The following is a 15,479-nucleotide window of genomic DNA, read 5'->3' on the forward strand; positions in this document are numbered from 1 at the left end:
AAATTAGTGATGCTTACTAAAACACAAGTTTGGAGATGCGTATCACAGTGGGAACTTACATCAGCATCACTTTGGCCTGTTACTTTATTTCTGATCTTCCACGATGTGGTCATATTTCAGAGGCCAAAGGGATGTTCATGAGACATTATTATGCAACGAGAAACACAGTTAGCTACCACTCTTTTCCTATTTTTGCTTTAAAACTTTAGGGATCTCTTGGTTAAAAAATGCTAAACAGAAAATTACAGTGTTTTGAAGTGCATACTCACAATGTGCAATTGCAAATACAATGTGATCCTCCAATTTACCTGTTTCTGCAGCTAATCTTGTTCTTGTGCTTCTCTTCTCAAAAATCATGGCCAAGGATTTTCCTTGCAACAAAGGCAAATACTGGATAACAAGAATAGAAGGCATTTCAATGTTATAGTCATTACATGTTTTCCAGTGTGAAATACTTCTTTCACATATTAATTCAGCATTAGAAAAGTTACAGTTGTTTGTTGTTGTTGTTTTCATTAAATCATAACTTTGTTTCAACTTTGTCAAGGAGAACTAACAGGGAAAAAAGGCTAAAGAGAAATAACTAATTCTAATGACAAAAAGCTACTGTATTTTGGCAGACAATTCGAAATAGCATTGAGGAGAACTCTGATGCTAATCTTATTCCTATGCAGAACAGATAACTGTTTTCTGCGTCCTACATCTAGCGGTGCATATACACCATGTGTAAATGGATGGGGATGGCCAATAACAGGGAGTTAGCTGTGCAAAGCTATTTAACTTTTTAATCTCTGTGCTCCTCTGTAGTATTTAAACAATACCTCTGAACATTTTACAGGAAGGTTCCTTGTTTTGTAGTATAGAATCATAGAATCACCAAGGTTGGAAAAGATCTCTAAGATCATCCAGTCCAACTGTCCACCTATCACAAATATTTCCCACTAAACCATGACCACAGTACATGGCATACAGAATTTAAGAGTTACAGTGATTATATATAGAGAAAATCAGCCAAAGTGCTGATTCCCAATGTCATTCAGAACAATATTTTCTTCAGCAGCTGTTGGGGTACTAAGTTGTCTTTGCAAGGATTTATGAGTGCATACAGTAGTTCTGAGTAGATGGAGTGTTCTATAATAGCTGAGTTAGGCCTGTAGGTTAAGAGTTAGTGGGCAGGGGATTTAGGTAGGTGCGTGTATAGGTTCTCTCTCATGCATCAGGTTTTGTGCAGCGGGTGTACGTGTCTGCACGGGATTTAGGATGGTATATAAGGAGTGTGACGCAGCAATAAATTGAGAGAAGACATCATGGCATCCATGTTTATGTTTCTCTCCCCCGGACGGTCGAGGTCCCAGGATAAGTCGGGTTAATTGGCGGATATGTCAAGCATCAGAGTGACTTAGATATCAGTTAAAGCATTTTACCTCTCCTTTGTCCTTTATCCTTTGTTTCAAATCTGAGGCCACCCATAGCAAATACTTCAGTTCATCTGCTGTGTAGTTCTCTAGAGTAAGGAAGTCACGACCTTTCAGACAAACATTCATTTGATTTGGTGGCCCACAGCTGTGGCAAAAGAGGAAAAAAAAAAAGCAACAGCACATTTTTTGGCACCTGACATGAAATTGTACTCATGCAAAAGCAAGAAACTAAAATCTCTCCCACTCCCCTCATTTGACCCAGCTGGATCAGCTTGATGGACTGCTTTAACTGGTTTTGATAACTTTCATGGTCACGCTGGCACAATGTCCTACAGTGCACTATACCGATCACAGTAGGAGTGATTGTACTCTAAGCCTTCTGATGAGTGTATGGCTTGACTGTGTGCTGCCTAATCAAACAAAGTCAAATGCATAGCCACACAGAGCCTGGTGACATTGCATATTGGTAGTCTATAAACTGCCCTTTGAGGTACAGAACATGGGCAAGTGCTTTGTGGATGGGTAGGACACAGACCACATTCCACTCTCATGTACAAAACTGATGGCAGTCATATACATGTCTCTTGATTACTCAAGGGACATGGAAAGAGGATAACCAAGTCATAAAACCAAGGTGTTGCCATGTGCTCAGGGACATTCAGAGCACATGCAGTGTTCAAGGAGTGCACAGTGCCTCCAAGTAGACTTATGACTTTAGAACCACATGGAATGGGATGTTGATCATCACCCAGAGTATAATTTCTGCTACTTTAGATGAGGTGTATTAATAAAACATTTGAGTCCAAGCTCGTGTTTCCATGGGATTAAGACAACTGATATAGTGACATATGAGCCCCTTCTTTTGCACCGTACCAACAGCCATCCTCAGCATAGCACACGCTGCAATGCACTCTTGCTAAAGTTTTGTATGGGTACAAGCTTGCCATATTTTTTGGAAGGCAGCATTTTTAAACTGATCTGATGAAATGGAGTACAAACCAATGCAAACAGCTGGTTCTGCAGCTACTGGTTCCGTATTTCCAAGTGGGTGCCTCTTAAGCTCTTAAACTGACACCAAGTTCAGTTACACCACCTGCCCATTGTCATCTCCCATTAACTTCTGCACGAGAAGACAGGCAAGCACTAAAACTGGTTACTCTGAGAGGATTTGGAATTAGCATCCTTGGAGATTTTCAAGACCTGGCTAAGCAAATTATAGCTGACCTGATCTGCTCTTGTCTGGCTACAAGAACACTGGACTATGGATCCCTTTCTGAGCTCTGTGTTCCTTTCGTGCTTCTGTTTTACTGCTATGACCTTCGGAAGTGTGTTCCCTTCCCTTGTCCACATCCTCAGAAATAGGGGCAGAAGTAGATAAATAAATTCCAGAGAAGAGGCATGAGACCACACACTGAAGTTAAAATATAACAGGCAGAAATGCAAGGTCAAGTAGTTGGCATATTTCATTCTGACCAGGGAAAGCAATTACTTTGGATTACGAGCATATAGATTGATAGATATTGGGTTATCTTGTAGTATCAACCACAGTGTGTTTAACTTGTAATATTCGTAAGACAGTGATGATGGATAGCTTATACCAGTGCTATGATATGATAAAAAAACAACCCTAAGAATTATATAACAGTGTTATATAGAAAGTTTAGTGAATTAGCTTATTTTATTTGAAATCTAGGTTTACTGCAGTTGTTTTCCATACTTGCCTTTCTATCATCACTACCAACCAGATAAAGTTTGCACCAATTGCCAGCAGTGAAAATCCATAAATCCACAAAGAAAAAAATATCACCCAGGCTTCAGGAATTCTTTAAGACTGCCACACTGCATATTGGGCTTTCTGAGTAAGTGGAATTCCTGTGTATTGCTTTCTAACGCTAATCATTTGTTACACAATGCTGTTAATTCTATTCTTATTGACACCAACATGAAAATAAAGGTGGATGGAGAATTAGGTTTCAAGTCTTTAACTTAATTTGACTCTTGATATGTGACAAGTATTAGAGGTGTCTTTCAGAAACGCTGTCATATAGGCACTAATCTGAAGCTACAAGGGATGGGCAAGTTGATGCCCTTGAAGAATCAGAAATCAAGTTACATAGGTAAGTCTCCTTGGTTAATTTTGAATGTTATATCACAAAATGCTCTTCCTGCATGACTCAAGTTTAAGTAGAAATAATAATAATTATTATTTATAATAATAATAAACAAAGCAATAAAAGAAAACACAGTGAAACTGAGATTCACCTTGTATCTTTAAGGAAAGAATCCCCTCCCACTACTTGTCATAAAAACTGCTTAAACACATAAGGATTTTCCACACTTTATTCAGATATTTATCAACTGCAGTACATGCAGTGTATGCTGAACTCAAGAAGAAACATTCATTCTCAATGGTACAGCTAAATCCCATGGAAAGAATTTATTAATTCTTCACAAACAATGAAAGGAAAAATCCTCTAGTCTCAGAACTTGCTGTCCCAGAAGGGAAAAAAAAGGCACTCAAAATGTTAGCAGAAACCTTTATCTGAAACTGCCACTCCTTTGCAAAATTAAATTGCTTTTGTCTCCAGTTTTCTGATTAAATGTCACTAAATGGCAGACAAAACCAAAGGATAAGCTTACCAAAAATGTCGTGGCAAATGCTTGCTGTTCTGTATTAATCTGGTGATATGGTAAAAGTTCTTCAAATTAAAAAGCATCTTCTTGTAGAACTTTTCTCTCAGTCCTGTAGATAGAGTTTACAGAAATGAAGTTGTATGGAGCAGATCAAGAGTTGTGCTGCCGTGCAGACAAGTGGAGTGCAAAGAACAGATAATCTTATATTTGAGTTTACCAGTGTGGGCTGAGCCTGGTTGGGGCCAAAACTAAATCTTTCTTCAGTCAAATTCTACAGATAAAGACTTTTCACAGGGTCCATTTCACAACTCTCAGTTTGTGCTCTTCTGTGTGAGACCATCATATTACAACTGTGTCAATATTATTTTGCAGCAATTTCCTGTTTGTGAAATGTTTGTCCTAGGAGAAAAAGGTGCAAGAATCATCATAGCACAGCAAGAGCTGAGCAGGTTGGTGTTGGGAGCCAGGACCATGAGGGACCCAGGAAGTTGGAGGGAATGGAGCTGGAAGGAGGATGTGGTGAGGTGGAGGTCAGCATCTTCTCCAAGGTTAACAGTGATAGGACAAAAGTGAATGGTTTCATGTTGTGCCAGGAGAGTTTCAGATTGTATATTAGGAATAATTTCTCAGTAAGAGCAGTGCTGCAGTGGCACAGGCTGCCCAGGGAGATGGTGCAGTCACCATCCCTGGAGGTGTTCAAGAGCCGTGTGGATGTGGCACTGAGGGACATGGGCAATGGGCATGGTGTGATGGGCTGATGGTTGGACTGGGTGATCATGGAGGTCATCTCCAACCTTAATGATTCTATGGTTCTCTGACGGTGGTGGCCAATGTGAGGAACTGAAACATGCATAGCCTGGTCTTTGCTGACAGTCTGAAGCTGTTCCTCCATCTCTTCATCCAAAAGTTCATCTCCAAAGCTCAGCCCCTCACCAGCAATGGGAATGCCTTCACACCCTCATCTACTTTTATTTCAGAAATGGTTAAAAGAAGGGAAGATAAACCTGGAAAACAAGACTAAAATAACTTAATGAACATGCTGTGGCCCTGAACTGAGCTGGACAGAGAATTTCAGTTGGCAAATTACTTTCTTTGCTATCTTCTATGCATGTGCTCACCATAATAGGGTACTACGGTTAGGCTGTGGTTGGACTTGATGATCTTCAAGGTCTTTTCCAACCTAGGTAATTCTATGATTCTATGATACCAATTGCTTTTCCTTTCTTCACTGTGTTTGAGGGACTTCCCTGGAAAAAAAAAAAACCAAAACAAAACAACAACAAAAAAAAACTTCACTGCCGAATCCTTTGAAGAACATTAAAATTATAGGGGTGCAAGGGAACCTCACTGCTTTGAAGTCTGGCCTTAGTTTAAGACATCATTTGAACTGATGGCTTTAAGAAATAAAAACTGAAAAAGGAACTGAAAAGGGGGACCGCTGTCCCCTGGAACAAAGAAATCCTAAAGCAATGCCCTTGTTGTCTGCTTTACACTGTCACTACAGCCTTGTGCCATGAGGTGAGCTCGGAAGATGGCGTAGAGCCCGGCTTTACAACGGCCTTCACGCCGCCGACCGCCAGGGGGCGCTGCTCCCCCCACAGCCGGCGGCTCCCCTCCTCGGCGCTCTCTATGGCCGTTGCCCGTGGCAGGGTCTCTGTTTACTTCCGCCATGCCGGGCCGGCTGCATGGGGCGCGGGGCTGAGCGCTGGCTGCGCGTTGCTATGGCCGAACCCGGGGAGGAGGAAGAGCTGCCGGTGCCCGGTGAGTTGGGGGACGGGGCTCTCTGTCCGCTGCTGCCGGATGGGGGAGGGACTTTGTTTGTCCGGTGCTCATCCTGGCCGTCCCCGCCTCCCTCCGGCCTGCCCGTCGTCTCGTCCGTGTGCTCCCATCCTCTGAGGGAAGCTGCCCATAGAAGCTGTGGTGCCCCATCCCTGGAGGCGCTCAAGGCCAGGTTGGATGGGGCACAGCTCTGCCCATGGCAGGGAGTAGAACTAGGACCCTTTAAGGACCTTTAGGAAATTGCTGTTTTAAAAGGCATGAGGCACAATGTCTCTAAAACTGACATTGGCTTTTTTTTTTTTTTATGTTTTAGAATCGGGAGCTGTTTTTACTTTTGGAAAAAGCAACTTTGCAGAAAACATTCCTAGCAAGTTCTGGTTCAAAAATGATAAGCCGGTCCATATATCGTGCGGAGATGAACACACTGCTGTTGTTACAGGTCAGTATTGGAAGCAGCATATTTGATTATACATATAATCACAGAATCACAGAATTGTAGGGGTTGGAAGGGACCTCTAGAGATCATCGAGTCCAACCCCCCTGCCTAAGCAGGCTCCCTACACCACGTCACACAGGTAGGCGTCCAGGCGGGTCTTGAATATCTCCAGAGAAGGAGACTCCACCACCTCCCTGGGCAGCCTGTTCCAGTGCTCCATCACCCTCACCATAAAGAAGTTCTTCCACACATTCGTGCGGAACTTCCTATGCTGAAGTTTCATCCCATTGCCCCTAGTCCTGTCCCCACACACTACTGAAAAGAGATATAATATATATATGAATGTATGTTCATGCATTAGGACAGCTTGGAAAGCTACAATTTGTATTTCGGTTCCGAGGTAATGTGTAAAATGGAGAGAGGAGAGGGGACTGCTTATGCTGGGGCTGTTGGATGTCTTTGTAGTTCATCTCATCCTCACCTCATCCTGAGGTCCAGGAGCTGTCGTGAGTAGATCTGTAATAATTGAATACAGCATCTTGGTTTTAAATTTAGTATGACTTTGTTCGCCTTAATTGTTTTATGTAAGTTGGATGGTGAACAGTGGGCAATCTTAAATATGCAGGTTTGTATTGTGGAAGTGAACAGTATCTATTGAACTCAGTCAACAAGCTCATTATAAATATATCTAATATATACCTATATACAATCTGCCTATAACAATAGAGAAAATTGTTTCTCTGAAGGAAAGTTCTAAGTCATTGGTCATCTGTTAATTGAAAATCACCTTCGCAAAAACAACTCAAAGAACTTAAGAAAATTCTACTAAAATTAGAAATAAATGGCAAAAGTATTCAGAGAAGCTCAAATGCAATACATTGCGCAGTCATTCTGCGTGTCCCTTTTCATCTCTTTGAAATGCTGTCTTTTGCAATGAAGACATGTTAATTATATTGACAACTGACTTCTGGTAGATAATCAGACTTTATCTTGAAATTACTGTGCATATTTCCAGGACTTCTTTCTTGAAGTACATTTACTCTTCATCAGTGCTGTGTGTTATATCCTGAGTGCTGCTTACTAAACAATTTCTTGAGGTTTTCTTGCTGTGTCCCCAAGTAGAGTTGAAAATGCCGGATTTTCTAGAATTAATAATTCTTGGCATGATAAAAGAATACAGATTTCATGGACTGCAGAGCAATATGAACTGAAATTATACAATGAATTTTTCAAGCCTAACTTGACAGAAAATGAATTATGGATGAATAAATTATGTTTGGAACAAAGCTTCACACTTCTTTTTGGATTGAACCTATTCTATTAAGTTGCCTGTTGCATAAAAATAATCAGAATGTAACCTGGGGCACTGGAAATATTCCTTTTTCTTTTATTATTTATTTATTTATTTATTTATTAATTAAATATACTTTTGTATGCCCAAACCCAGTTTGAAATAACACCAGTATAGTCTCAGTTCGAAGTGGTCAGTTGAAATTTCCCCTTTGAATTCTTCCAGCATATGCTCTTGGTGGTGCTGTTAACCTAATCAGCAGCAATCCCCTAATTCCTGCATCCCTGTAGTAGTGGCCCCTTGAGTAAAGCTTTGGAAGAAGTCAAGTTGCAGAGGGTTGCATACAGAGCCATTTCTCTACTAACTCTTATCCATTCTCCCTTGTATCTCAGTATCATCTTCATATATTAAAAAGATCTCTGTCGCAGGCTTTCAGTACGGTATTATGCAGCTAAGTCATGAGGGGTGCATCCGGACAGTAAAAGCTTCGTTTTCCTAGAGCCTTTGTGGAGATGGAATTGCATAATCATAAAATAAATAAAGAAATCCTCAATACCAAACAGTTTTTTGGGACGTTGTAAAGTAGAGGCAAAATTGAAGGTAAAATATTGTACGACACTGAACAAAATGAGAGAAACTGCACAAGTCATGCAAAATGAGAGAGATGGAAAAGAGGACATCTATGACCCTCATTTGTTCTTCACAACTGTGCATGCAAATGTGCAGCATGCATTTCTGCTGTTAGATGGAGTTGGATGATACAGTGAAATTAAAGCCTTTTGTGGATGTCATTGAACTGCAATAACACGTGGAAGTAAAGAGCTCCAGAGGTGCGTGGTGGTAGTGAGTTTACTGGAAGGATGCAGACTTTGGGAGAAACCAGGAACTCCTTGAAATCCAGCTGGAATTCCTGACTGGAAGAGAGAAAAGTATCTCAAGCAGGTGTGTATTAATGCATACTTCATTTTCATTTCAGTCTTTATTTACAGGTCACATTTCCCAAACCATTTTTTTTTTTACCTCCTCTGGAGGATATGGTGGTGTATGGGAAACTGGCAATCACAGCCTGAACCTCTGATTAATCAGCTGAGGCAAGTGTTGGGTCAGCTGTGGGAGCACAGGTGAGGGTAATTCAGCTGTGCTCCCGGAAGGGGTGGAGCTTGACTCCATCTCCTCTAGACCTCATTTAAAGGCTGACCACCACTAAGGCAGCTTCTCTTGGAGATTGCTCCCTAGTAGAGATTGCCTCAGCATTTCCCAGTGAGGGCATCCATATCAGTGAGTTTTTCCGTATAAATAGTCTTTTGAATATCTGTTATCATCTTTGTATCATTCCATATTACAGGTGGGAACTATGTATTTAGGGAACAGAGGTAGATTAAAACAATAGAAATGCATCAGATTACTACTAACATGTTATATTACCATGCCTCAATGGTCATAAGTAAAACAGCAAGCTGATTCAAAGCATTCCTTGTATCTGGTTTGGGATGGGAAAGACGGCTGTATCTAGCGTTGCATGGACATGAAGGAAATGTGCAGGAAAATAGAACATTCCAAAGACTTCTTTCATGTAATCCAACATGAGTATTCCCCTATGGCTTTTAGAAAGAGAAATGTAAACTTAGCATAACAAAACCTCTGGTCCTTGGCTTTCCATGTCAGGAGTTACAAAAATAAGTTCTGTTGACACACTGTGGCAATCCGTTGGGATAGTGAACCAGTAATCACATTTCTTGCCCTCATTCCTATATTTTTTGGCCCGAGAATACTGTTTATTTCCTGCATCTTTTGTAACTGCAGGCTTTGGAAAGAATTTATTCATCCTATTGGGAGCTAGTGTGAAGTAAGTGACATTAACCATATTTTTAAGAATGGCTTCCTAATGTCATTCTATTAATAATTTTCTCCAAACCTCTTACGATTAACATCTGTCTTATTGTTTATAGGCCTTGATTAGAGAATATTAAGCAGATTGTCCTCATTTGATCAGAGACCAATTCTGTTCACAAGGAGGAAGTGGCAGAAGATGCATCTTCTGGACTGCAGAACTCTGGAAGGAGGTGAAGCTCCCAATGCAAGAGGGCAGAAGGGAAGAGATTCATGTGGACACAGAATAAGATAATATGTGCATAGTTTCAAGCTGTGTAAAGCACTAAATATTCAGCAGTGTAGACCAGAGAGGCATTGGAACCTCTCTGGGTCTTTAGACACCAAACCCAATCTCTTCTCAGCTTGCTGGCAAGCCATCAGAATATGGTCCAGAACATTTTACAGTTAGCTGCAAGAGGAAAATGGGAAATATTACTACACATTTGCATTTGTTTTAGGTGTGCATAGGAGCAAGCAACACACTGCGCCATTTTTGTTTGTATGATGCTAAATATCCTAAGCATGACTCTTACCTCTCAGTAAAACTTTTGAGAATATCCTGACTTGTCTAAGAAAACTGATATCATTCCCCTTTTCATGAATTGTATTTGAATTGTATATAATTGTTGTTTATTCGTGAAATAGCACAAATAAAAAATAAACAACAAAACAAAACATGATGCTTGGCATATGTATCTTCAGTTAAAACTCCACAGTAGAATCTAGAAGTAACTGTTTGAAATCGCAGTATACTCTGTTTTAGCTCTCTCGCACGCTTATGCCATGTAGAAATGCAGAGGGAAAGTGCATGGAACACAGATGATAGAAATAGGTGGCTGTCTGCTATTATCACTGAGTATTTTAGCTTGTATTCCTCAACTGGTGTGTGACTGGTTTTAGCCTGGCTTCATGGACCAGGGAACCACAGGACAAATGGAGCTGTAAGTAATCATGGTTGTGATAGCACTACCGTATGTTCTGCTTACTAGTTAGGAGATGCTCTCTTCTTGAAGTCTCACAGAATTCTCTGTTCTGAAAGATGTAAGCATCAGGTGGCTTTTGTTAATAAAGCCAAATTAGCGTTGGCAAAACATCCACTGGTGATGTGCTTGTGTCTACATGCCTTGGGGAGGTAGCCCAATCTTGCATCTGGAGAGGTGCAAACTAGTGTTAGGCGTATGTTTACATCACCAAAACGGTCCGGATAGTTTCTTTATATCCTGCTGTATCCATTATTTTTCTTAACTGTGCCAGACGTGTCTTCTGCCTGCTATGCCACGTGGCCACAATCTGTACCAAAGTGAATACAAGAATCACAGAATGGCCTGGGTTGAAAAGGACCACAATGATCATCTAGTTTCAACCCCCCTGCTATGTGCAGGGTCGACAACCATCAGACCAGGCTGCCCAGACAAAGAGTGACTTGAGTTTGTATGGTTTTTAAATGATCCTTGCCTGTTTGACTGCTGCTAAAGTCGTTCTTCCTTCAGTACATCTGTGGTGATGACTATAGATAACTCAGTGTGCGATTATGAAAATGGGGCATTTAGCAAAGTTCTGTAGTGTTTCTTGGCCATCAAAATGCCTGCTTTAAACCTGATTTGCTATACAGACCTAGAAACATTGCCTCATTACAGGCATTTGGTAGAGTTTGTGTGTAGTGCCTATTAGTTTTTATTCACTGTCTGAATTACCTGCTTCTCAGTTTTCTTTTTTCCTGTTACGCTGCTGAGTATTGAAAGCCTGAAATCATCAAAGGCTGTCAGTCAGCTGGTAAAGAATATAACAAAATTCTGCTCGTCTGTTAAGCTTCTTGATTTATAAAGCAGTATTTGAGAGCTAAATGATTGGTATAAGAAACAGCAGATTATGGGATTAAAAGCTTGACCTGCTGGAATTCTGAATGGGTAAAAGAGAATGTGATTTAATTGAATTATGGCAACTTGATGTCATATTCCCACGTGAGTATTACAGTACTTGGCCTCCCTTAAGATGTGTTTTGCTTTCAGTGATATACCTCTGCCTATGTTTTGGCATGGTTGCATTACCAAAATCAGGGTGTTGATATAAATGCTATTAGTGAAATGTGGTAAGCATAGCCTTGACCTCGGACCTTCTACCATTTCAGCTTTACTGGACAGACATAATGTTGACAAGTAGTTGTTAAATCTAACAGTTTGATTGAGATGTTAGGGAATAGTCGCTCTTCTATTTTTTATTATTTTTTTAATTACTACTTTTATTTTAAATCTGTGGTAGTATTTGAGAAAATAGATGGATTTTTATAACTATTATTATGTTTTAAAACATTTATGGGCAGAGTACCAGATTAATCTGTGATGAAAGATGCGGAGAAACAAAAAGGCTCTTGTCATAGGTATATTTGTCCAAAGGAAAACCCTTCTATTTTGTGAACACATTCAAAAATGTATCATAGCTTAGTTCTAATAAAGTGCAATTTGCAGGTCATTTTAAGACAGGACATTTAGCAATTAAATATTTTCATCCAGTAGAAAACAAAATAAGCTGAGAACCACAAATTTTTGTTGATATTAATTATATTGCTGCGTTATTCATGCCCATGTCTGAGGTAGAGGTTTGGATGCTCAGTTAAATGCGCTGTTACTTTGTCAGTAGGTCTGTACTCGGCATTGGTGAGGCCTTACCTCAAGCACTGTGTTCAGTTTTAGGCACCTCAGTACAGAAAGGACATGGAGGTGCTGGAGCAGGTCCAGAGAAGGGCAACAAGGCTTGTGAAGGGCTTGGAAAATCAGCCCTATGAGGAGAGGCTGAGGGAGCTGGGGCTGTTTAGTCTGGGGAAAAGGAGGCTGAGGGGAGACCTTGTTGCTCTCTTCCAATGTCTGAAAGGTGCTCACAGCGAGAGCGGGGTTGGTCTCTTCTCCCTGCTGATAGGACAAGGGGAAATGGCCTCAAGTTGTGCCAGGTAAGTTTAGGTTGGATATCAGGAAATACGTCTTTACAGAAAGGGTTGTTAAGCACTGGAATAGGCTCGTTGTGGGGGTGATTGAGTCACCATCCCTGGATGTGTTTAAAAACCATTTGGATGTGGTGCTCAGGGACATGATTTAGCTGAGGGCTGTTAGTTAGGGTAGTATGGTTCAGTTGTAGTTGGACTTGATGATCTTTAAGGTCTTTTCCAACCTGGTTGATTCTGTGATTCTATAGAGACTGCAAAGTCTGTCTGAGAGCACTCCTTTTTTATTTTCTGATGAATGCTTTATCTGAGCAGTAGCTTAAGGAGATGATATTTGTTCTCCTGTTTTGTCATTTCTTCTGTGTGCCTGTTTCCTACTTAGTACATCTACAATGCAGTACTTGCTGAAAAATCAGGTTGTTAATTGTTGCATACGCATACATACGGAATTGCCAAATTCTAAATCTCACAGTAAAAAGTATATAATAAATAGCATAATGTATGTATGACCACCTCATCTTGTATGATATATTCAAATGCTTGTGGATCCTGACTGTGCCTTTTCTTTCAGGGAATGGTAAACTTTACATGTTTGGCAGTAACAACTGGGGCCAATTAGGACTAGGATCAAAGAATGCTGTCCAGAGACCAACATGTGTTAAAGGTTTGATTAATTTTTTTTTTGTCCTTTTGAAAGTTTGTCATTGTGAAAAAGTGCTTTATAAGTTGCTGCTCCAAAATAACCATCTTTTTAGCAAGTCTAAGATTTGACCAAGTGGTCATAAATGTAGGTACATTTGTATAAGGTATAAAAAAGCAGTAAAAGGAATGCCCATCTTCTTACATACTTGGTAAAATATTTTCATTGTATTCTGTTATCTTTTGAATCTTTCCTCGCTGGTTTTATCTTGTCAAGCAAAACTGAGTCAATATTTTTTCCCTACCTCCTTATGTATGTCAAATAATGCCTAACCCATTAACATGCTCCTTTTCATCATAACATGTTTATCCTCATCTTTTCTCCTAGAGGATTGATTTGTTAGCTTATTGTTTAAAAATGGATTAACCGTGTTCATTAAAACTTCTTGATTTATTTTATTCTACTGTTCTTTATCTGCTTCTCTCTCTATTTCAGTTCAGAGAGAGAATGAAAATACTCTCAGGTTCAAATCTTTCAGCCATATGAGAAACTGATTCTTGCTTTGGCTCGAATGGATTGGGTGTCAAGTTCTGTTTTACTGTCAGGTTGCAGTGGAGAATAAAAGAAAGAGAGAAGATGGCAGCAATTCAGAATATGGCTTTCACTGAAAAATGAAGTCACGAGGGTGCTATATTTCTTCTCCTGGCAGTAGGCAACACAAGAGTGTCCTGGAGGTTTTCTCATTAGCTTTCAGGCATCAGTTAGCTTTGGGAATGGAGCTGCAAATACGGTGTTTCCATTTCCGCTCCAGCTGTATTAATTGTGGCTGCTTATTTTCTGACAAAATTATTCTGGGACTTAACTGGAGACTAATGAAATTGGTTATGAAAAACTACCAGCTACATGTACGATGGATTAGCCTAAGTGGGAGGAAGGTTAGGGAGCAGAAGCTTCTGATGAGCTGATCAAGATTACTGCTGGTGTAGGAGGCAGAATACTGGGATATGAAACAGCAAATTAATGTTGTAAGAAGAAACTGATATTGGAAATGTCATGATTCCTGCCTGGTAGTGAGGGCAGGTGTCAGGATATGTAGGATTCCAAGTCTGGACAATTTCTATTCGTGTCTTTTTGACATCAGAGACTTCATGCTTAGGTAGATAGATTTATGTAGTGGTTTGGTAGGAAAGAGAAAGGAATTTAATCCGAACGTTATGGCACTGATGAAGATTGATTTGAAGGGACTGAAAAGGATTTTGTGAAAGGAATTATGTTGCTGTCTTTGTCAAGGACCAATGCAGTGGGAAAAAAAACACAAAAACATATCATGAAAACATAATGCTCTTTTAATAGCTTGATGAGTATTGTGTATTGAAAATAGATGTGGCTGAGTGAAGAAAAAATGTTGGCAAAGATTAATAACAGGGGAGAGGATGGAAAGGTCAGTGAAATTATTATTTCAGTTTCTGAGCTGTAGTGCACTTACCATGGGGTAAAACCATCACTATCTTTCCCACCAAAATAACTCTCTTGCATACATTCCCAGTCTTTCATTGTGACTAGACTGCAGAGAAGAATATGCATGGATGGATGGTGATTCAGCTAACACTGAGGTGGGATGGTATATTCAAAACCTATAGATAGGATTGGCCTTACTAACTGTGAATTTAGTAATGAATAGAATGGCAGTGCAGAGCAAAAGTCTATCAAGCTGTGCACAGTGAGGAAGGTATGGATGATAAGAAAAAAAAGAGAAAAAAAAACCAATGAGTTTAAAGATTTTAGTTAGCAAGAGAAGCAAAAGAGTGAATTAAGCGCATTATTGTTCATAACAATTGAAGAAAGCTCTAGGCATGCATTTTTGTTCTGCAAATTGATGTATTCTTTGAGGCATGTCCTGAACATGGTAACTTTTGCGGAGTGTGGCATTGGGATCAAGTAACCATCGTTAAGTCGCCAACCATCACCCTACCCCTAATCCTGGTTATTAAGTCATGCGCTAAAATCAAGTAGCCAGCCAATCTTGTAGGCATTCCATTGGTAACAATATGAAAAAAAAATCATTTTTCTCTAGAGCAGTGAACATTATGTTGTTGAACCAGCTGTGTCAGCTTGTTTGTAACTTCCCCCCTCCTCTCACTTTAATTCATAGCTTTAAAACCAGAAAAAGCAAAACTTGCCGTTTGTGGAAGAAACCACACTTTAGTTTACACAGGTATGTAACAAATTGTGTACATATTGAAGGTAGATTTTTTTCCTTATTTTAAATGCAAAAATTACATTGCTAACCCTACAAGGGCACATGAATGAAAGAATATGCTGTTAAAATGTGTTGGTTTGTTTTTAATATCCAGATCTTTGAGTGCTTGAATTACTCTGTGCAGAGCATTTAGAAAACCACGTTACATAGGAATTTACTAACTTTTATCTGTACTTTTACCTGTATATATATACATATACGTATATATCTACCT

The 15,479-nt window shown here is 39.8% G+C and overlaps 2 protein-coding genes across 7 annotated transcripts in view; one reads left to right on the plus strand and one right to left on the minus strand.

The window, feature by feature from the left end:
- OTC (ornithine transcarbamylase) overlaps positions 1–4,243 on the minus strand; it is a 28,327-nt gene extending 24,084 nt beyond the window's left edge. Inside the window, exons 1-3 of the mRNA XM_015884585.3 lie at positions 4,059–4,243; positions 1,425–1,563; positions 309–390 (exon numbers count right to left, since the gene is read on the minus strand). Coding sequence (XP_015740071.2) covers positions 309–390; positions 1,425–1,563; positions 4,059–4,135 — 298 coding nt within the window. The 5' untranslated portion in view covers positions 4,136–4,243. The remainder of the gene's footprint in view (positions 1–308; positions 391–1,424; positions 1,564–4,058) is intronic.
- A 1,465-nt stretch (positions 4,244–5,708) lies between these two features.
- RPGR (retinitis pigmentosa GTPase regulator) overlaps positions 5,709–15,479 on the plus strand; it is a 51,317-nt gene continuing 41,546 nt past the window's right edge. For 2 of the 6 annotated variants that reach the window (XM_015884557.3, XM_085549186.1), the window contains exons 1-4: positions 5,709–5,813; positions 6,145–6,270; positions 12,937–13,029; positions 15,158–15,220. In XM_015884557.3, the coding sequence (XP_015740043.2) occupies positions 5,738–5,813; positions 6,145–6,270; positions 12,937–13,029; positions 15,158–15,220 (358 nt within the window). In that variant the 5' untranslated portion in view covers positions 5,709–5,737. Of the gene's footprint in view, positions 5,814–5,902; positions 6,004–6,144; positions 6,271–12,936; positions 13,030–15,157; positions 15,221–15,479 lie in introns of those variants that run through there. The other 4 variants (XM_032449319.2, XM_085549188.1, XM_015884564.3 and 1 more) reach the window with 3 other exon arrangements.

The sequence above is a fragment of the Coturnix japonica genome, chromosome 1 (genome assembly GCF_054131305.1).
Source record: "Coturnix japonica strain WE chromosome 1, WE-NBRP24, whole genome shotgun sequence".
Lineage (NCBI taxonomy): Eukaryota > Metazoa > Chordata > Aves > Galliformes > Phasianidae > Coturnix > Coturnix japonica.